The 23,595-nt window shown below is 39.7% G+C and overlaps 1 protein-coding gene across 6 annotated transcripts in view; it reads right to left on the bottom strand.

The window, feature by feature from the left end:
* Hipk3 (homeodomain interacting protein kinase 3) overlaps nt 1-23,595 on the bottom strand; it is a 76,897-nt gene that overhangs the window by 31,740 nt on the left and 21,562 nt on the right. For all 6 annotated transcript variants that reach the window (XM_027422340.2, XM_027422339.2, XM_027422343.2 and 3 more), the window contains one exon: nt 18,809-19,907. In XM_027422340.2, the coding sequence (XP_027278141.1) occupies nt 18,809-19,905 (1,097 nt within the window). In that variant the 5' untranslated portion in view covers nt 19,906-19,907. The remainder of the gene's footprint in view (nt 1-18,808; nt 19,908-23,595) is intronic.

Here is a 23,595-nt window from a genome sequence, read left to right as displayed (position 1 = left end):
TTCATTTACGCACACACAAATACTGTTTTTGAGATTCAAGTTGTAGATAATGTCTGCCCCTTGACCTCCAAATGCATCATTTAGTGTATACTTCCTAAAAACCAAGGTCTTTTATACAGCTATAATGTATATGCCAAAATCAGGAAATTAACATTAGCATGATAATGTTATTCAAAGCCAGGGTTACATGGTGAGACTGTCACAAGAAAGATGGGGACAGGGGCAGACATAGTAGTACACACCTTTAATCCCAACACTCGGGAGGCAAAAACAGGAGTTTGAGGTCAGCCTGGTCTACAGAGTGAATTCCAGGACAGCCAAAGATGAGGAGAAGGAAGGGAGGAGAAAACGGGAGGGGAGAGGAGAACAAGGGAGAGGAAAAGGAAGGAAAAGTTTGCCAATCACATCAAATAATGCTTATCTTTCTAACATACAAGAAAATGTTTAAAGGAGTTAGAGACATAGCTTAGCAGTTAAGAGCACTTGCTGCTCTTCCAGAAGACCTGGGTATATTCCTAGCACCCACATGGTGGCTCACAACAATCTGTAACTCCAATTCCAGGGAATCCTATGCCCTCTTCTGGCATACATGAACACCAGGCATACACACGGTGCACATGCAAAACATTAATACATATTAAAATAAATATTTTTTAAAAGAAAAAAAGTAAATAAACCAGAGCTAGGGCCAGCAAGAAGGCTCAGCAGGTAAAAATACTTGCATTCAAGCCTGACAACCTGAATTCGATCCCCAGATCCCACATGACAGAAGGAGAAACTCTCCCAAGGGTTACACACACACACACACACACACACACACACACACACACACACACACACACACACACACACACACACACTTAATCTCAGAAGAGGCAAAGGCATTGAGTTCAGCCTGGTCTACATAGTTCCAGGACAGTCAGGACTATGCAGAGAGACCCTGTCTCCAAAGATAAGATAGGTGACAGATAGATACATAGATACATAGTCAGATACATAGATACACAGACAGATATAGATGCTTTAAAAATAAAAATAAAAAAAAAAACAGCTCCAATGGCACAGAATATAATAGTAGCTAAAGCAGGAAGAACACGAGTTCAAGGGCTGCCTGATCTACAGCATGAGTTCTAAGGCAGCGAGAACAATTTAGAGAGATTTTGTCTCAAGATTAAAGATATAAAAAGGGCTGGGATTGTATCTCAGTGGCTTGTGGGCTTGGTATGGGTGGTGCTCTGGTTTCAAACCTCAGCACTGAAGTAATGAATAAACAAATAAGTACATACATACTTTATTTACTATCTCTAGGCTTAAACAAATTAGGCATTTCACTAGCCTCAATTCATTTGCAAATGAGGTTTGCTGTGCATTGGATATGAGACTCCCAAGGTAAAGAGACTGGCTGGAAGGTAGCCAGTCTCCAATGAAAAGACAATGATGGTCTATACGAGTACATTAGTCTCATAGGAGGGTCAGGACTGGCCCTCCTCACATCTTGCTGGCACTTGTGCCCTTTCTGCATGAGGCTGGTTCCTTTTCCACTTTACCACACTGTACCACAGTCACGAAAGCCTTCTCCACAAACTGAAACAGATAGATAAATTTTCTTTAAAAGTGCCCATCCTCTTTATTACATGTATATGAGAGTGATATACTTGCCTCTCCAGACTGAAACAACAATACCAAGGAAGGCCAGTAGCATAATATAAATCTCAACCAAAAATACATCTAAAATTAAGAATGCTATTTCTTCAGTGTTTATGAAAAACAGCAGTACAACAAAACTAAAGTGTAAACCTGGCAAGGAATAAAGTAAATTCTCTACAACAGTCAGGATAATACGCATGTGTGTGTGTGCTCTCTGGATGAACACTGGAAGTTTCTTAAGACCACACCTTAAAGAAATATTCACTGGGCCAGCAAATAGCTCAGCTGGTAAAGGAACTTGCAAGCTTGATAAGCAGTGGAAATAACCTACTCCTGAAAGTTGTCTACTGACCAACCACACCTGTGCCATGCTACTCAAGTACTCCCCACATACATCATATGCACACAGTTATAATAAATAGAATCTAAGAACATTCCATGAATAGAAAATATCCAGTTAGATACAATACTCCCCAAAATACATTCCACTTCAATGTTTTACATGATATTCTCAGATTTTGGGTACCTTACAAAATAGCTAACTTTTACATTAAGCAACTCCAGAGTCGAGATTTAAGGGAACATGAAAGCAATTGCCTTGAAAACATCATCACAGCCAGGTGTTGTTGGTACACGCCTTTAATCCCAGCACTCGGGAGGCAGAGGCAGGTGAATCTCTGTGAGTTCAAGACCAGCCTGGTCTACAATAGTTAGTTCCAGGACAGTCTCCAAAGCCACAAAGAAACCCTGTCTCGAAAAACCAAAAGAAAAAGAAAACATCATCACCATGATTTCCTACTAAAACCACTAATTCTCTGAGATATTTGTCCTAAAAAAAAAATTGTCACCGCTGTGAATTATACTCTGCAGAATAAATAAGAGGATCCAACTATAAAAGCTAGCTAATATACAAACAGCTTGGTGTACAGATTTTGAGTGGTAATATGTATGTAGGATCATTATTTGTAACAAAGGTTTATTGGTGGTTCGTAAAGAGCTGGGAGGTATACGTACCAGAAGGTGGGAGTGTATGAAGGTGGGAGTGTGTGAAGGCAAGGGTGTGTGAAGGCAGGGGTGTGTGAAGGCAGGGGTGTGTGAAGGCAGGGGTTGTGAGGGCAGGGGTGTGTGAAGGCAGGGGTGTGTAAAGGCAGGGGTGTGTGAAGGCAAAGGTGTGTAAAGGCAGGGGTGTGTGAAGGCAGGGGTGTGTGAAGGCAGGGGTTGTGAGGGCAGGGGTGTGTGAAGGCAGGGGTGTGTAAAGGCAGGGGTGTGTGAAGGCAAAGGTGTGTAAAGGCAGGGGTGTGTGAAGGCAGGGGTGTGTGAAGGCAGGGGTGTGTGAAGGCAGGGGTGTGTGAGGGCAGGGGTGTGTGAGGGCAGGGGTGTGTGAGGGCAGGGGTGTGTGAGGGCAGGGGTGCTTAGGAACTGTCTCTTACAAAGCTTGCTATGAACCTAAAACTACTCTTTGTTTGTTTGTTTGTTTGTTTGTTTTTTAAAGAGACAGGGTTTCTCTGTGTAGCTTTGGAGCCTATCCTGGCACTCGATCTGGAGACCAGGATGGCTTCGAACTCACAGAGATCCACCTGCCTCTGCCTCCCGAGTGCTGCGATGGCCTGCGCCACCAATACCTAGCCTAAAACTACTCTTAAAAAAACAAAAATCTATCCTAAAATCTATGGAAAGTAACTTAAAACAGACAAGTCAAAAACAAGGAACAAGTCCCAGTACAAAGAGAAACATCACTGGATTGAAATTACATTTCCTTGAGATAACTGTTGAGTTTGGGTTCAAAAAAAAAAAAAATTCTAAGTTAGATTATCCTTTTGGGTAAGAAGTTTAATTAGAAAAGTTATTGGTGGACATGGTGGTGTACACCTTTAATCCCAGCAATACTCAAGAGGCAGAGGCAAGGAGATCTCTGAGTTCAAGGCAGCTTGATCTACAAAGTGAATTCAGGACAGTCAAAAAAGAAAAGAAAGAGCAAAAGTTTTAGACATTTAAAAAATAGAAAAATAGAAAAGTTAATGGTATGGACAGGCAGGCCTGCAGCAAACAGCACAGTGAAGCTCTGATGGGAGTTCAGGCCCATGAGGCAGAACTGGGGGTCCCTTCTTTAAAGGTATCAGAGGAAAGGGTAAAGTTTCACAGAAAAAACCTACTGCTAGACAGTCCCTATCCCTGATCCCTAGGTGGCATGAAGGAGATCAAAGAATTCTTGGGAAGGCAGGTGCACCTGAGAGGACCTGGGGGGTGGAGGGAGCTCGCCTGGTTGAGATCTGCTCATTGTAAGGTGGAGGATGTATTGCCACTGTTATCTTTCTAATGTCTCTGCTCCTGGCAACCTGGTCTGGAAGCTTCTCTGGGAAAGTGAGAATGGCACCTGTCATGGAATCCAGGCACCCGTGGAGTCTGTTTACAGGTGCATAGACAGGATCTTGATACAGTAGTATCAAGCTGTAGCAGCTGGTATCCCAGAACCAGCTATGAAGATGGATATGGAGAAGTCTAATTTGAACAGTGTCCCATCTCACGTTCTAACAGTTGCCAACTAATAGCAAGGCATAAAGGCTGAACAGAAAGAGGAGCCAAGAGCCTGTAACTGTCTTTCATTAATTTGGAAACACAAATCTACAGCTCAGAACTGTTAAGAAGAAGGGCCCTGGCCCAGGTTTTTCTAACACAATCACAAAGAGACCAGCAGCCCTTGAAATAACAGCACTACCCAACGACTACACTAAAACTGACAGAAGTCACCCAAGAAGATGCTATCACACTAAGTCTCTAGATAGCTCTGTCCAAAATGATGGCAACACTCTGTCCGCACCATCCACCTGGACATGTTGGCCACTTCAGACATGACTAAGGAAGCTGAGGTGACTCAGTTTATTTCATTTCAAAGAATATATATTAGCTCATTCCTACACAACACCACAGACTGCTGGATACTATATTAAATAGCAGACCAAGAACTTTTCGTATTCACAGTCCAGTGCTAACACACAACATTCTCAGCCAGGAAGAAAACACAATCAAATGCCAAAACCCAGAGGGAAGAAATCAACAGAAGCCTCCTAGAGTCACTGAGCTACTGAAATTATAAAACTGGCACTTTAATACACTTAAGAAAATAGAGAAAATAATAGAGGCTCATCAGAAAATGTCTTTTAAAACACACAAATTCAAGGGACTGGAGAGATGGGTCAATGGTTAGAAACATTCATTGGTCCTGCATAAGATCTGGTTTGGTTCCCAGCATTCTATTGGTGGCTCACAAACACCCACAAACTCCATACATACATACATACATACATACATACATACATACATACATACATACATACATACATACATGCCAGGAAAAACACAACACACATAAAATAAGCAATCCCAAAAGAAACTTAAAATATCATTTAAAAAATTTAAGTGTGCCCAGCATGGTGACCCACACCTTTAATGCCAGCCCTGGAGAGGCAATGGCAGGTGGATCTCTGTGAGTTCATGGTCAACTTGGTCTACAGAGTGAGTTTCAGGACAGCCAGGGCTACACAGAGAAACCCTGTCTCAAAAAACAGAACAAAAGAAACAAATAATAACAAGATGGCTGAGCAGGAAAAGATATTGCTGCCAAGCCTGATGTACTGAGTTCATTTCCCAGGGCCTACATGGTGGAGGAAACTGACTCCTAGGTTGTTCAATAGGTTCCAAATAACATTGGCATGCCCCCACACACTTAAGTAATTAATTAATGTAATAATAAAATAACCTAATTTTTTGTTGTTAACAATACCACAGACTAGGTAAATCACAAATCTATTTCCAAAGTTGCAAAGGAATCACATGGCAAGGGGCAGAAAAGGTGAGAAAGACCTAGCAAGACAGGAGCACACTCAGGATAACCAATACTATAGGGAAAGCCTTAATTATCTATTAAATATTCCACCTACCATACTCAGCAGCAAACAAAACAGCCTGTCTCAGACAAGGTAGAAAGTGCCAACTGGCAACGCCCCAGGCAGCTCTGACCTCCACATGCACACAATGGCACATCTGTGCCAGTGCTCATACAACCATGCACACACATAATAAATAACCACATAATCACAGGCAGTGTCTTGCCACAGGTCTTATATTGAGAATATATTTCTAAACTATAGGAGTGGGAATATAGCTCAGTGGTAGAGAATTTGCCCAGCACTCAAGAGACCCCAGGGGTCCACAATTCCCAGCACTACAAATAAAAAAGCATTTTTTTAAAACAATTTCTGAGTCAGTTATAGCAGCACATACATACCTGTAATCCCAGCACATGGGAGGGGGAAGCCAGAGAATCAGGAATTCAAGGTCATCTTGACCATATAGTTCGTGTGGGGCCAGAAAAACACTAATAATAAAGTGATGTATGGTGGCCCTCCCCTTTAATCCCAGCACTATATACACAGAGACAAGCTGATCTCTTTGATCTTGAGACCAGCCAGGTCTACATAAAAAGTTCTAGGCCAAACAAAGCTACCTAGTGAGAGCCTGTCTTAAAAAACAAACAAACAAGAAAACCCTAGTAATAAGAAAATAATAAATTAGTACACATACATTAATCAACTGTAGTAAGAATACCAAGCATGCCGGGCAGTGGTGGCACATGCCTTTAATACCAGCACTTGGGAGGCAGAGGCAGGCAGATCTCTCTAAGTTCAAGACCAGCCTGCTCAACAAGAGCTAGTTCCAGGACAGCCTTCAAAGCCACAGAGAAACCCTGTCTGGAAAAAGCAAAACAAACAAACAAACTAAGAATACCAAGCACATAGAAACCCAAATAAAAGTTACTTCATAAAGTAGAATACGAAGCTTGTTAATAAACATGACATATGGGTGTGCTCACATCATAAAACAGGTGGTGGCACACACCTTTAATGCCAGCACTCAGAAGGCAGAGGCAGGCAGGTCACTGTGAGTCTGAGGCCAGCCTGGTCTACAGAGCGAGTTCCAGGACAGCCAGGGCTACACAAAGAAATCCTGTCTGGGTGGAGAAAAAGAAAAGAAAAAAAAAAAAAAAGATGCAGACCTGAAGATGGCTCTGTGGTTAAGAGCACTTGCTATTCTTACAAAAGACCTAGGTTTCATTCCCAGCACCCACACTGCAGCAAACAACTGTCTGCAATTCCAGTTTCAAAGGATTTTACAACTTCTCCCCCCTCTTCTGGCCTCCAAAGACATGGCATTTACATGGTGTACAGATGCATCTGCAAGAAAAATCCCCTACACATAAAAATAAATCTAGAAATCTGGGCAGAGGTAGTTCACGTCTTTAATCCCAGCATTTGAGAGGCAGAAACAGGCAGATCTCTGAGTATAAGGCCAGCCTGATCTAAAGAGAGATTTCCAGAATATCAGATACACAGAGAAACCCTGTCTTTAAATAAATAAATACATCTAGAAAAGAAAAAGTGGTTGCATAATTCCAGGATAGGTGTTGCACACCTGCATTCAAGCACTTGGGAGGCCAAGGCACTGAAGCAAACAGACTGATTTCACATAAATTCACCTACATTATGCCGACTGATGTGGCTCTGAATAGCAGCAGAAAGCCACCAAGAAATACCCATGGGAGACCATCACTCTACCACTGCCACTGTACACTATTGTAAACAGCACTGCTCTCCTATGTAGCTCTTACTTGTGAAGTCAATCCAGTGTCCCATCATAATAAGTGTTTTAGCTGCACTGTGAATTAATCTTCCCAGCAACCTTTAAAGTAGCTATTAGCGTTTTTTAAGATGAGTAAACTGAGGCTCAGAAAGTAACTTGCTGCAGATGACACAGTTAGTAAGTAGAACCAGAATCATAAGCATGTGAATTAATATAGTAAAATAATTTTCTCTCCTCACTTAACTTTCAGACTTAAAACCTCACCCTTGTCTGAAAAGAAGATATTTAATTCCTCATGAACTAAGACAATAAATTATGGGAACATAATATTAATACATTAGAATATAGTTACATACTTTTATAACCTTAAATTTGACAAGTTTCTTAAATTTGAAGCCACAAGCATGGACAACAAAAGCAAAAATAGAAAACTAAACTTTTTTAAAACAAAAAACTGTACACTAACACAGGTTTCTGGAGAGGGACTGAAGAGATGGCTCCAAGATTAAGAGCCCTTCTTGCTCTTTCAGAGGACTTAAGTTCAGTTCTCAGCACACACTCAGGGTGGTTCACAACCACCTCTAACTCCAGCACCAAGAGTTGCATGCCCTCCTTTAACCTCCATGAGCAAGCCATGAGAACAAGCCAGCAAGCAGCACTGTTCCATAGCTTCACCCCAAGCTCCTGCCTCGGGGTTCCTGCCTTGAGTTCCTTGACTTTCCTTGGTGATGGACTGTGATAGAAAAACATAAAATAAAATGCCGGGCAGTGTGCGCATTCCTTTAAACCCAGTGCTCAGGAGATGGAGGCAGAGGCAGAGGCAGGCAGATCTCTGTGAGCCTGGTCTACAGAGCTTCCAGGATAGACAGGGCTACATAGAGAAAGCCTGCCTGGAGGAGAGAAAAAAAAAAAAAAGCATTCCTCAAGTTTCAAGTTTCCTTTGGTCCTTGTTTTATCACAAGCAATAGAAACACTAAGGACCCTGAGGATGTAGCTGTGATAAATTACTTGCCTAGCAATACAAAGTCTTAGGATCAATCCCTAGCATGGGAAAGGGGGATAGTGAGGTTACTAAATGTGTTTAATACCTACCCATAAGGTAGATAAAAAGAAATGTATCTTATAAAAACGAAAGGAGGAAACTTATTAGGAAAACAAGAAATAAGTCCTACAAGAGAAAAATGGAATTTTAATGGGGCTGGAGAGATGGCTCAGTGATTAAAAAAAAAGAGCACTGCAGCTGGGTGTTGTGGCACAAGCCTTTAATCCCAGAACTCGGGAGGCAGAGGCAGAGGCAGAGGCAGGTGGATCTCTATGAGTTCCAGGCCAGCCTGGTCTACAAAGTAAGTGTCAGGATAGGCTCCAAAGGAAAAAAAAAAAAAAAAAAAAAAAAAAGAGCACTGCTCTTCCAGAGGACCCAGGTTCAATTTTCAGCACCCACATGACAGCTCACACATGTCTGTAATTCCAGTTCCAGAGCTTCTGACAACCTCACACAAAGATACATACATGCAAGCAAAATGCCAATGCACACAAATAAAAATTAGTTCAAAAAAAAAAAAAAACACCCTAAGCCACACATAAAGAAAAAAATTCCTGTACAGAGGTCCAGACCAGAACAAGCCATAGTAAAAAGTGTGGGAAAGTGACACATGGGAATGTATCAGAGTTAAATCAATAGGATCTGGTCACATGATGATTACAAATTCAATAAGGAAAAGTGACACCAAAGAACTGTTTCTAACACTGAATAACCAAGAAAGTGGTTCCTTAATGTTGACCTGTGACACAGGAGGATGAAAAGATGTTAAGATTAATTGTACCTGAGGATGGTGACACCTGTATAGGATTATCCAAAAATTGTCAGAAGGGTAGACGTGGTTAGAGGGGAAAATCATACTTGGACATGGAGCTTCCAAAGGAAGAAAGCAACCAACAGTCCTACTCAGCTCTAACACCTATGAACCACAACAGTGACAACCCAGCATAATAACCCTAAAAGTACAGTGGTGGCTTGCACAACTTTAGAAGTAGCCAATAGCTCTCTAATCAGACTTACACTAATCAGACACAATCACTGCCCAGGACTAGTAGAGGTATGGATCTTGGAAACCAGCATAATCCCTAACTACTTTCTAAACATGTGTCCTATACCTATACTACAGATAAATGCAGTCCTCACACTTCATCAAGGAAACTTCTCTTTGCAACACAGACCATTACAGAAAGTCACAATCAATCAAAATGCTGAGTTGCAGAGTCCAGTCCCAACAGGCACATCTACAAACAACTACTAAACCTAAGACTCAGGGAACACTGCTGAAGGCGAGGCAGAGGATCAGGGAGTTTGCTGTGAGACTATGTCTTGTAAGTGATTTCAGAAGCTACTTATTAACATGATGGCCTAAACTGAACAAGGAGAACAGAAGATATGCCAAAGTGGATGGGGAAGATGATGAGGTCTCATCCCTACACAAAAAGAACTACAAACAACTAAGGAATGCTGAGAGCAGGAGAAATCATCTTCCCCAGGGAAGAAGAGCACAACTATCGGTTATCCAATACCAAATGGTCAGCCTTGAAAACACACATACAAATAATATTACATAGACAAAGCAGGTTAATTCAGAAATATACACAAATATAAATACACATGTGCAATTAATAACTATCAAAGAAAAAAGAGGCCATGAATATAAAAGAGAGCAAGGAGGGCTATATGAGAAGGATTAGAAGAAAGAAAGGGGGAAATGATGCAATTACAATGTCAAAAATATTTTTTTTTTTAAGTCACAGGGAGACAAGATCGTCATGAATTCAGAGAGGAGGGGAAGAAAGAAATAAGAAAGACTGTCAGAGAGTGAAAAGACAAACCTAAGAGCATGACATCAGGAAGAAATACAATCCAGAAGCACTAACAGTCACTGGCAGATGAGCAACCAGAGGGGCTTAGAGACAAGAGGAAGACCACTATATTGGGTAACACCAATATTCAGGAAGAAAGGTGAACTTCCTGAAGAAGAAGGTACAACTGAGTTCAAACTGCAGCTCTGTAGTTTGGAGGCTTGAGTCAGATTGTTGTTCAACACACCTAAATCATCTCAACTTCCTATCCATAAAATGCAGATATTACTATTTTTATAGTTACCTTAAGGTCCAACATAATGATGAGGACAAAGTAGTCAATAAATGTCATTTTATATTCTTATTCCTTACATTAAAAAAATCTAGTAATAATACATGACACAGAAAACGGATCTATTCTTTAATGCTTAGTAAAAGTGGCTAAAATGTTTTAAATTTTGTGTTTGTCTACTAAATCTACTCCTATGAAAATTGGAAGTTACTTTGTGAAGAAAGGTATTTTTATTCTTTTTTTAGTAGGATTTCTAGAAAAGGAAGAGAAGAGGAGGAAATGAAAAGGTCTGGTACATTCCAGAACTCATTACGAAGCTGGATGATGTTGAATTTCTGGTCCTTCTGCCTCCACCCCATACATACAATGCTGAGGACCAAACTCAAGGCTTCCTGCATGCCAAGCAAGCACTCTATAAACTAAGTGAACTACAACCTAGTCCAAAAATGCCATTTTTGTGTTACAATTAAACACACTGGACCAGCTTAGTATTTAGGAAGGAGTATAGTATCTTTCAGCAAAATGTCCATACCCACTACCCTAACAATCTTCCTCATAAAAATGTGAAAGTAGGCCGGGTGGTGGCACGAACCTTTAATCCCAGCACTCGGAAGACAGAGGCAGGCAGATCTCTGTGGTTTCAAGGCCAGCCTGGTCTATATAGAGAGTTTCAGGCAGGCACCAAAGCTACAGGGAAACCCTGTCTTGGAAAGAAGGAAGAAAGGAAGGGAGGGAGGGAAGGAGAGAAAAGGTTGCTTCAGTCTATGCAATGGGGAAAATGGGAATGTATACCTGTAACAATGCAGGCTCACATAGGTAGGATCCATGTGACTGTATCTAAAAATTATAGCCATATAATAGGTTTGTTTTAAATAAGGGCAAACGTGTTCTGTAATTTTTTTTTTTTTTTTTTTTTTTTTTTTGAGGCAGGGTTTCTCTGTGGCTTTAGAGACTGTCCTGGAACTAGCTCTTGTAGACCAGGCTGGTCTCGAACTCACAGAGATGCGCCTGCCTCTGCCTCCCGAGTGCTGGGATTAAAGGCGTGCACCACCAAATTATAAAATAAAATCACAACATAAAGGGAGAAAAATGTTCCTATTTTGTTACATTCTTACTAGCTTTTAAAAATTATCATGTGGCTAGAGAGATGGCTTAGCAGTTAGTTCAGAGGGCCTCATGCTCTTGCAGAGGACCTGAGTTCAGTCCCAACTCCCATGCCAGACAGCTAGCTCACAACTACCTAAATGATAGCCCCCATATCCAATGCCTCTGGCCTATTTGGCAGGCATCTGCATTCACATGCACATACCCAACACAGATATAGAATTTCTAAATAAAAAATCTTTTAAAAAAACTTTCAAGAGTTCGAGACCAGCCTGGTCTATAAAGTGAGTTCCAGGACAGCCAGGGCTACTCAAAGAAACCCTGTTTCGAAAAAACAAAACAAAACAAAACAAACAAAAAAAACCAACAAACAAAAAGTTTTATAATTTAAAAATGTTAAGTGAAATAATTTGAATTTTAGATAAATATATACAATTTTTGTAACTTGGTGCTTTCTCACAAAAGAAACTTTTTTTTTTTTCTTTTTAATGTCTTGGAGTCTGTCTCTTCAGTAATAGAATCTCACCTCACCAGCTGATACCTAAATTATTCACCAGCACAGAACTGGCACTCTTCCATGGTAACACACTTGAGGTTAATAACATTCAGGGTACTAAATTCCAGCCACAAGAAGATGCTGAAGACACAGAAATAAGTAACATAAATGTTCTCAGGTGTGTAGAGAAGCTGTCATCTAACCTAAGTCCTCATTTCAGTCTACTGCCAATATACACCATGAGGCTCTATGTACCTTTCCTACAGTGCTACAGACAGCCCAAGGGAAATACACAGCCTTTGAAATCAAAAGCTTTTATTGACTAGAATAAAAGGCTATCATAAAAATCTTCTTTTAACCTATGAGCAACTATAATAGGTACAAGCAGTCCTAACATCTAACATACAGCCTTCCAAGCCTGCCAGGACATGACTAATCAGTCTAGCTTACATGACATTACGTTTGTTCTATATTTTATAGCTACCATGTGCAGAATTAAACTCAACTTGATGAAGCTTTAAAAAATGCTTTTGTCATATGCCTCGATAGCACCATTGTACATTTAACCATTAAAGCTTATACACCAATCCAAACCTATAAGACACAAAGGTAGTAACAGTTCCCTTTACTTGTTTATGTAGAAGCACAATGTTAAGTAGCTTCCTCATTCATAAAGTACATCAGTCAATGATAGAAACTAGAATTCAGAGTTTCAGTGTCCTGGTTCTGAACCACTTCTATCATTCTTTATTCATTTTACTTCTTCTGGTTCTGATTTATTTTTTTGAACCATATGCACAAGCTATCATCTTATAAAAATAACTCTAGAATCATCATACAGGAGTTATGTGACAGTAATAAATCATGAACATTCCTGGGATAAAGATAACATGAGAAGGATATTTTTTGTCTCATCTACAGAAAGATCTAATACTAAATGTATACATTAATTCCAATGCTCTTTTCAAATGAACAGTATTTAGGACATGGCCAATTCATTCTCCTTCTTTCTATGGCACTAGTCCCTTACATACAATACTAAAATAGGTATCATCTAAAATATTTTCCACAGCACAGACCCCAAGAACAGTGCTCTAAGCAAGGTAAAAATAACACACTAGGTTCTAACACTTCAATATTTTAAGGAAAAATAATATATATACACATTGGCCAGAATTCTTTTTTTTTTATTATTATTCAAAATAACTAACTGTCCACTAGGTGGGTAGAAAATCCCTGATAGAAACTTTTTTTATAAATATGTCTGTTGGGGGACTGGAGAGATGGCTCAGAGGTTAAGAGCACTGGCTGCTCTTCCAGAGGTCCTGAGTTCAATTCCCAGAAACCACATGGTGGCTCACAACCATCCATTATGAGCTCTGGTGCCCTCTTCTGGTATGCAGATATACATGGAAGCAGAATGTTGTATACATAATAAATAAAATCTTTAAAATAAATAAATAAATAAATAAATAAATAAATAAATATGTCTGTCGGCTTGCCTATGCTTTAAAATAGTAACTACAGCTAGGTATAGTAGCTAAGTCTTTAAGCCTAGCATTCTGGAGGCAGGGGCAGGCAGATCTCTGCATCCCAGAGCAGCCTGATGTACATAGTGAGATCCAGGACAGCCAGAATTAGACAGACTCTTGTCTCAAAAATAGGAAGGGAGGAAGGGAGGGGAAAAAAAGGAAACAAACTTGTGTCAGAACTAGATACACCAGCATGTATCGAATCGAAGTCTTCACTATATAAACTTGTAGAAATGTAAAGCATAAACACACACCATGTATTTTCTAGTTTACCATGAAAAGGGTCTGAGAAAGCAATGATACTCTCATCAATAAGTGCACTTACATTAATTAGTATACAGATCTTGTTTGCTAAATAGCCACTCTCAAATAAATAAAGAAATTAGGCAGACAGTGGTGGGAGACGTCTTTACTCCCAGCAAGGACAGCCTGATCTACAAAGAGAGTTTCAGGACAGCCAGGGCTACACAAAGAAACCCTGTCTCAAAAAGCTAAAAAGAAAGAAAGCAAGAGAGAGAGTGTGTATGTATCCTACTGAGAAAGCCAATCATGGGGCTGGAGCAAGTACAAGACAAGCCAGAACATCTTGTACCAGAAAGCAAGCACTTAAAGAAGGCTAAGATCATATCACAGAGGCTGGGGGCAAGTTTAAAGGGGCTTCCTTTCATTGGGCACTCTGGAGTGATTTGTACAAGATGGGAGGCAGTGTGAGAGAATAGCTGGGAAGCTCCAGGGCCAGCTAGCCTGGAGTAGGCAGAAGCAACACAAGGCCCTGCCTCAATATGGTAAAAGGCAAGAACCAACTCCTAAAAGTTGTCTTTCTGACTGTGTATCCTGTATCATATATGTGTATGCACAAACACAAAAACAAATGTAAATTTTTTAAATAGGCAAATAAGCTCACCAAATCTATAATACTGATGTTAATTGACATTGAAAATTATAAGGCTATGCAAGGAATGTCTATAAATTATTATTGTTGTTGTGTGTATATGATGTGTGGGTAGGCACACATGTACAGGTCAAATGACAATTTTCAGGAGTCTCTTCTCCTGCTTTTCTATGGGTTCAGGTGATTGAACTCAGGCTGCCGAGAATCCACTGAGCCATCTTGCTGGCCCAAAAATGCCCTCGTATCTTAGAAATGTACACTGAACTATTTGGAGGCAAGGGGGCTCCATATCTGAAACTCTGTCCTCTGTCTCTGTCTCTGTCTCTCTCTGTCTCTCTGTCTCTCTCTCTCTCTCTCTCTCTCTCTGTGTGTGTGTTGTGTGTGTGTGTGTGTGTGTGTGTGTGTGTGTACAGAAAAATGGGTGGGAAAACTAAAAACTTTTGAAAAAAATATAAAAGAACAAAACTGCCCATTCTATCAAGCGCTCTCCCTTTTTTCTTTGAACATCTACTCATCACATTGCAAGTCAAGCTGGGGCTATTTTTGTGCTAGACAATGCACCCAGCACAATGCATCCCACTTTACAGGTACTAAGTATTTTAGGAAACAGCCCTAATCATTGGCAATGTTATAAACTCTATTGCTATATTATTTTCACTGGTAATACATCTTTTTAGATCTCCAACCATTCATGATCACAAGCATATAATGCCATATATCTAAAACTCAATAAAAACAAATGAACTGCTAATACTTGCTTCTAATACATGCTACAACATGATAAACCTTGATTGAGGGTTGAAGGGGCAGGGAGATGAGAAGGTTAGACAACAAGGACTAAGTGGGTGTTCTTGGGAGGGTAGATAAGCATTCTAAAATTGATTCATGAGTGTAGAACTATGACTATAATTAAAACCTTGGTACTGTATGCTTCAAATGAATTATGCTCAAGGCCAGCCTGGGTTACAATGTATGTTTCCAGCCATCTAGGCTTATATAGTAAGACTTTTATCTTGCCACTCCCCACCCCTCCAAAGACAGAGAGAGATGAGAAACAAAGTAGAATAGTTAAAAGTGCTCTGAAAACAAAAATGAGATGGTATAGAAGCACGGTAGTCTACTTTAAAGTAACCTAGCTAGGCTTGGCAGCACATACCCAGAGCTCAGGAGGCAGATGCCAATTGTAAGTTTATAAGGCCAGACTAGTCTGCATAAAGTATATCCAGGCCTGTCTCAAAATTATTTGATTGAGTGACTGACTGATTGATTAAATAGTAGCCTATATAAAGTATCAATCATTATGGGTTTTTCTGTATGACTTAATTTTGTTATAGAACTTTACCTTTGATACTTCTAGGTCCAAGAAGAAATGAGATGTGGGTATACCCTAAAGAAGAACTGATATCTAATTGTTCATCATTCCATCTTTCTGTACTGTCACAAGAATAACATAAGCCTCCCAACCTACCCCAAGGTGGGATAGAACCACAACTAAGTGAGTGGTCTCACTAATTTACACCCTCATTCCTACAAAGCATGCTTTACTTCAATGGCAATTAACACACACATACACACACACACACACACACACACACACAGAGAGAGAGAGAGAGAGAGAGAGAGAGAGAGAGAGAGAGAGAGACCTGCTAAACAGGTTACTTTATAGCCCACTTTCCTGTCTCTGCTCTGAAGTAGCTAAGACCCACAGGCTAAAATTCTATATTTAAAAAAGAAAAAAATAACTTCATGACCTGAATATTGCCACCACACCTCATAAATACAGCACCTTCTGCTGCTAAACCTTTCCACATTCAAAAGCCCTATGTGTTCTTGACAGAAACCACACTCAGGCAGCTGAATTTAGAACATGCTGACCTTGAGCAAATCAATGACCTTAGCATGTACTCCTGGCTTCCATCACTGCAGGGAGCTAGACAGCCTCACCATCTATAGTAGTCAACAATCTCTGGCCACTACGCCTCTCTATTTTAAGATATTCCCTACTACGTTTGTGTTGCACAGTTCAAATGGGTAAAACATGAATCTGTGATTAAAGGCAATCCTTTATCTTAGAAATTAGGATATACCTATAGTGTCCCTACCTTAAAATATTTATTATACTTTCATTAGTCACACAGTATCTAAGTAATTCAGTCATAAGCTAAGACAGAAACAATAGGGTTCCAAAAATGATGTGCAAATTTTGAAATAAAGTAATAGCTAGCTGCCATTTTCATGCAAAAATATTTCAGACATTAGGATGGTATCTAATTAAGAACTTCAATGCATTTTTGCTAATCTATCTTAGTACTTACTAACTATCCTATCTCTTAAATCTAACAGGCATCAAGCCCACTTTGAATTCATCTAACACATAAGCATGAGCTTTTGTTTACTGAATACAAATTTCATAGTTTTAAACTCTAAAGAAAGAACCTGTGACTAATCTTAGTTCTGATAGCTTCTGAAAGCCAGGTAAATATTAATCCAAAGTTTATAAATAAACAAAATGAAATTATACTTAGCAATTATTTGTCATTTACTTCCATTCTCAACACAGAGGCTAATATTTATGCAAAGACCTAATGCTGGAAACCAGATCACAAACCATTTAGCATATTAGATTGCTTTTCAAAGGACTCGTCTCTTTGGAAACATTTAATAAACCAACAGAAACTCTCAAGTATAAAAACTAGGTTAATGTTTCTGTTGTTGTTTATCATCACCCCACACATTTCAGTCATGGAAAGGTGGCTAGACATCACACAGCCCAGAATCTGACATGAAAATAATGCAAATATAATCAAGTCATCTACTAACAAGTGAACGAAACACAGGGCCCAGGCAGCTGGAGCTGGAGTTTATATAATATGCTAGCTGGCCATTAAAAAGCTCTAAAACCACAGTCTGTGGTATACAAAGGGCATGAGTAGGGAGAGGCACTATTCTTTTCATGCAATTGAGTAAGATTTCAAAATCATTTTTCCAGGGGAAAAAAAAAATCAGTAAAATTGAATCATACATTTCAATAAACTAGAAAAAGAAAGAAAAGAATGGTTAGGAGGACAGAGAATCAAGTAAATCTAATTATGTGAAACTAAGTCAGATCTTCTACCCTGCTCCAACAGCGAATTAACCTTTGGTTATTGAAAAAGTGTTTCAACAGAGAGACACTCCTGCCTCTGCCTCCCCAGGACTGAACTAAAAACGTATACTTCCAAATCCCACATCTGAACAGTTTTAACAATGATATTCAGAAATCTAATACTAGAAATAATGCAATCTAAAATATACTAAGGATAAATTAGACTACATTTCTAGTTCCTAAACTTATATCAATACATTTAATTATAACTAAATTACATGAGCATGGGATTTCTTCTGACAACTAATGACAAGGCATACAGAGTTGGTTTTTGTGGATGACTGGCTTACTTCTCCTTATTTGTGCAAGGTCTTGCAGCATGTTTACAAAAGACTGAACAGGAAAACCAGAAGTAGTATAAAGGCAGATGTGATACCAAAAACAACTACCCCCTTGTTGGGTCAAAGTTTATAACCCTAGGCTATAGCAACCTCTGGCCATAAACTGCATTTCCATCTACTTAGTAACTTATGACCACTCCAGCTGCCAGTACCGCTCCTGCATTTGCCCCCACTGTGCTGGCAATCATGGTGCTATAGAGGACCAAGAGAACATCTCAGCACTCATACTGATGCGGAAATGTAAATAACTTATGACCCAATTTATGAACTGGGAACTCAAACTATGACTTCAAAGACATTTTCATACTCACAAAAGAACTTTTGCTATTTTGAACCTTATTAAAAATTAGCTAGCCTCTGAGACTACGGTATTTCAGTCTAGCATTACACTAATCTTGACATTGTAGATCTCTGTTAATAGCTGCATGGAAATTATTTTGTCCTCAATTTCTTCTGCACACTCACAGCACCAACACTAAGACAACATTACTCATAGCCTACACAGAGAAAACTTCATAGCAGCTATGTAAACACATGTGAATCTTGAAGCCATTAATCAGAATAACGGCCTGAACTCATAATTTCTCTAAATGTTGTTATGTGAGATTATGTATTTGTTAAATTACTTCCCCAGAACTACTGAGATGGCTCTGTCTCCTGAGTGCTGGGATTAAAGGTGTGTACCACCATCATCCAGCCCTTAAGCAATGAATGTTACGCCTTCCTTTTTCACATCTTTTTAAAACTTCAAACCTAAATAGATCTTAATTGATTTTCTTATTTAGCCGAATCGGTTTCTCTCATCACATACACATATCAAATTTCACTTAGCAGAAACTCAGCATGTGTTAAATAGCCAAAAAGCCGTTGCAGCCTACCTGTAGTACCGAGATTGTAGATACGTTGAACAAACAGTCTTTGATACATGACTGGCCGACCCAAAATCTATCACTTTAACCCTGTATGGCTGTCGAACAGGATCCACCAACATAATATTCTCTGGTTTGAGGTCAGCATGAATTAAACCAAGACTTTTTAACTTCTTCAGTGCAGTGGCCACTTGCTGAAGAACGGGCCGGATTACCTTCAGGGGTAGGGGACTGAATTTATTCTGCTTCAAGAAGTCATACAGATTCTGTTCCAGCATCTCAAAGACCAGGCAGGTGTGGTTACGGTGCTGGAAGCACTCATAGGCCCGCACAAAGTTGTACTCATCAGCGTTCTCAGTACTGAGCCTTGCTAAGATGCTCACTTCTATCTGTCCTTGGCGTGCATAAGAAGGGTGGTTCTTCAAAATTTTGATTGCTACAATTTCATTTGTCCCTCTCTTCCAGCATTTAACAACCTGGCCAAAAGTGCCACGACCAAGAAAATCAAGGACTTCATATGTGTTTTTCATAGAACATAAGACTTCATGCTGTACTAACTGATAATCGCCTTCTCCGCTGGTACAGTTCTGTTTTGATCCTGTGGTTGTTGTCACAACTGTCACTGGATTTCCCATGTTGGTTTGCAACATTGCAGGAAGTATGGACAGTTCATCGACAATCTGCATCGCGCCGCTGTGATTATCTAACTCCTCACTCTTGCGCTTCAATCCACATCGCTGGGGACCTTCTAGGAAATGTAACCTGTTTTGCCACACCACGGTCCGAGGTACCTCCACTCCAGCTTGCTGCGCTTGAGCTGCTATGACCTTTGTAGCACCGGCAGTGTCTCTGACAACAACGGCACCTGCCTGCAATGAAAAGCTGTGTCCTCGAGGTTTAGTAAATGGTATCTTTGTCTGAAAAGCACTACCCTTCGTGGAAGGATGAGAGTTTCCAAAGTTTCTACCATTCACATAGGTCTGTGGATAGTTTCTTTCCTGGAAAACACAACTGCTTGGCTCTACTTTGAGTTTCTTCACACTACAAAAGGCACTTGACTGAGTTTGATAAACGTATGGTGGGTAGACCAAGACTTGTGAGGCCATACCTGCAGAAGAAGGAAGAAAATGTTAACCAAAAGAACAGGTTTTCTTCAACCTTAAACTGTAGGAAGAAAACTTTTAGGGTCAAATTCATAGTATGCTAAAATAATGGTAATTTCTAACTCCATTAAGATTTTTTTCTTGGGAGGAGATAAGATCTTCAGTATTTCCAAGTTAGTTCTCAGGATTTCAGTTCTCAGGGAAATACTGAACAAGCTGCACTGACCAGGTATGCAGTAGAAACTGTACCAACCATTTTCCCCACAAAAGGAAAAGCACAACTCCTTAAAAAAGTGGCACAGGTGTGGCAAAAATAAAATATTCTCTCATCAAAATATAACTTATGTGCCATCGACTAGAGAGAGAGGCAGTTCAGAGTTAGGAGCACTTTCGGCAAAGGATGGGGATGGGAGTTCAGAGCCCAGCACCGATGGAGAGCTGGGTGTGGCTATCACTCCAGTACTGAGAACAGAGACAGGAGGATGCTAAAAAATGGGAGCTCCAGGTTCAGTCTCAAAGGAACAAGGTAAAGAGTGATAGGAGACACCTGACATCTGTTTCTGGACATTGTGTATGCACTCTTACACTTGCATACACCTGGGCCAACACAGTTTATAATCTGGAAGAAACAACTATGTGTGTTTTAAGTATATACACACATACAGGGATTAATTTAATAGCTCTGATCCTATATTCTACTTGCCAAATATAATATCCTTTGATCTTAAAGAGCATTCATTACACTACAAGGACAACTTAATGGCTTTCCATCCAGTTACCTCCATGCTGCCTAAGTTCCCAGACACTAAATGACTTTCTATGGATTTTGGTTTTACTCCAACTACACAGCCATCAAGTGCACAATGATTTTGTAAACAGTACCTGACTCCAGTGTAACACAGATACAACAGGGGATTTAACAGGTTACTGACATAGCTGATTTTCTCCCTTATGACCTTACTCCATGATCTCAGAATTCATACAATATACAATCCAGGAACTGCTAATCCACATACATAAACTTAAAACACACACAACAAATCCTCAGTACCACAGCTCAAAACACATTACACTTTAATCTACCTCCAACTATTTAGTCTATCACACAACAACATGCAACACAAGTGAAAGTCACCCTCTGACAAAACCATTACTTTAATATTCATGTTCTTTCCTTGCACATAAAGTCCCACATATTCTCTTTAGTTATATTCTTCTGTGCATCTACCCCTGAGCACACTGCAAACTCCTTTAGGATTATGACCAAATTATTATATTCACCACAAACCCTCCAAGAAGAGCTAGGCATTCGGAGATTCAGAACACACTCCCCACTCTTCTCCTTTAGACTCTTTGTACTGTAACTGTCAGGATATACATATGTCTTCCACGCTAGATCGGAATCAAACTGTCTAGGATGTAAATTGATGTTCAATAAATTTTGGATGGTTCTATTAACTCCAAAATGTTTTCAGTAGGCTGAAGAGATAACTCATTGGATAAGAGCATTTGGGGCGCAAGCATGAGAACCAGAGATTTTTCCACTTATGTAAAAAACTGGACCTACAGAGATAGACTTGCTGGCCAGCCAATCTAGTTGACACTGCAAGCCCCAAGTGTTCAATGAGACCCTTCGTCAACGAGTAAGGAGAAGAGTAATTCATCAGGATACTTAACATCCTCCTCTCTCTCTCTCTCACACACACACACACACACATGAATACACACCCATACATATACATGTACCTGTGCCACAGACACCACATAGACACACAAAAACTACCTTTATTCAACTTTTTGTTTTTTTGTTTTTTCGAGACAGGGTTTCTCTGTGAAACAGTCCTGGCAACTCATTCTGTAGACCAGGCTGGCCTCGAACTCAGAGATCTGCCTGCCTCTGCCTCCCAAATGCTGAGATTAAAGGTGTGTGCCAGTACCACCAGGTTATTCAACCACATTTTAAGACAGAGTCTTATTATGCCATTGTGTGTGACAGGCATGGAATTCCCTATTTAGATCAGACTGGCAACAAATTCAGAGAGATTCATCTGATTCTACCTCCCTAGTGCTGGGATCAAATACCCAGCTAAATTAATAAAACAAAGCCACACTGAGAACTCTTTCTAGACATATCAAACTCATATATTATGCATTTTTGTAGGGCTGCCCAATCATAGTCTCAACGATAACTCTCCTATGATACTCCTAATTTTCAAAATAACTATGTAATCCATACCCATAGATCGAAGATGAAAAATATGAAAATCACTTAATACCAATTGCTGTATACCCAACTAAACACCATGGAGTCCAAAACACTGCTTTTACACAACACTATGCCTTATTGTTTTTCACTGTAATATAAACTATGATGCACTCTGCAGCTATATTATTCATGTCTTTGCCACTTATTCTTATCAGCAGACTAAGGAATAAGGTTTTAAAATACTACCTCTTTGATGGTGGAGGACTGCCTAAAACTATTACTTAACAGTATAGTAAAGCCTCCCAATGTAGCAACCATTAAACTTTCATTTCTCAGTCTTACTCACTTCAGATTCTTTTTGCTTGCAGCTGAGGCTAGCCTAAAACCCACAGCAATCCTCCTGCCTTAGGCCCAAGTGAAGAATTCCAAGTGGGCACAACCACACCCAGAGCTCTCATTTCAGGTGCTGTGTTCTGAATGTTTACAGTCTCTCAAAATGTATACATTGAAATGCTCCCTACCCACCAAGTGTAATCCTACAAGGAGGTGGGGTAGATTGGCATGAGTTCAAGGCCAGCCTGGGCTATACAGTGAGACCCTGTATCAAAAATACAAAAGAAGGGGCTTTGGGAGCTGATTGAGCCATGAGGGCTCCCTTTCATAAATGGGGCCTCAAGGAACTTCTTTGCCCTTACCATGTAAAATTACAGCTACATGATACCTTTGGGGAAGAGAGCAAGCCTTCAACAAACCCTGCATGTGGTTTTATCTTGGGACTCTCTAGCCTACAGAACAAAGAGCAATAAATTTATGTTCTTTACAGAATTTTGTGGTAGTAGACTAATGGACAAAGATGTGGGTTTTATACTTCTAATCCTATAGTAACCTTGCAATCCTAACTGAACACTACCAATCAACAATCAACCAGCATATATACAACATGAATATCCATAGACACAGATCTGACATTGTAAAATATTAGTAAGGCATGCTCTCCTGGTTTCTTCTTATGTATAATACTGGGCCTACTGAAAAAGGACAACAGGATCCAAAACAGAAATAATTTGCTAACATTCAATTTATTATGAATGTTAATAAATGAAAATTAATCAATTTCATATAATATGAAATTTCTGAAATATTTTCTGTCAAACTTAGCTATGCCTTATGTGTAACAGAGCTAATTAAATAACAAAACAAATATGAGTCAATAGTTTCTTAACATCTCCTCATTCAATTTCCCTCCACTTGTCCAAACCTTCATTTTTGAAACATTTTTTGAAAACCACAGGTTTATATATCTATATATAATATATTTAAAGCTTACCATTTGAACCATTTTTAAGTTTACTATTCAGTGGCATTAAATACATTCCCAATGCCATATAATTACCCCTCCCTCCTAACGCTACCTTCTTTTGCAACTGAAACAGAGACCTATCTCTTGACTCCGGCAACCATTGCTTATTTTCTATGAATTTGACTTC

Source organism: Cricetulus griseus, chromosome 6, assembly GCF_003668045.3.
Source record: "Cricetulus griseus strain 17A/GY chromosome 6, alternate assembly CriGri-PICRH-1.0, whole genome shotgun sequence".
Classification (NCBI taxonomy): domain Eukaryota; kingdom Metazoa; phylum Chordata; class Mammalia; order Rodentia; family Cricetidae; genus Cricetulus; species Cricetulus griseus.
Note: the sequence above shows the minus strand (reverse complement) of the source record. Positions and strands in the feature narration are given on the sequence as shown.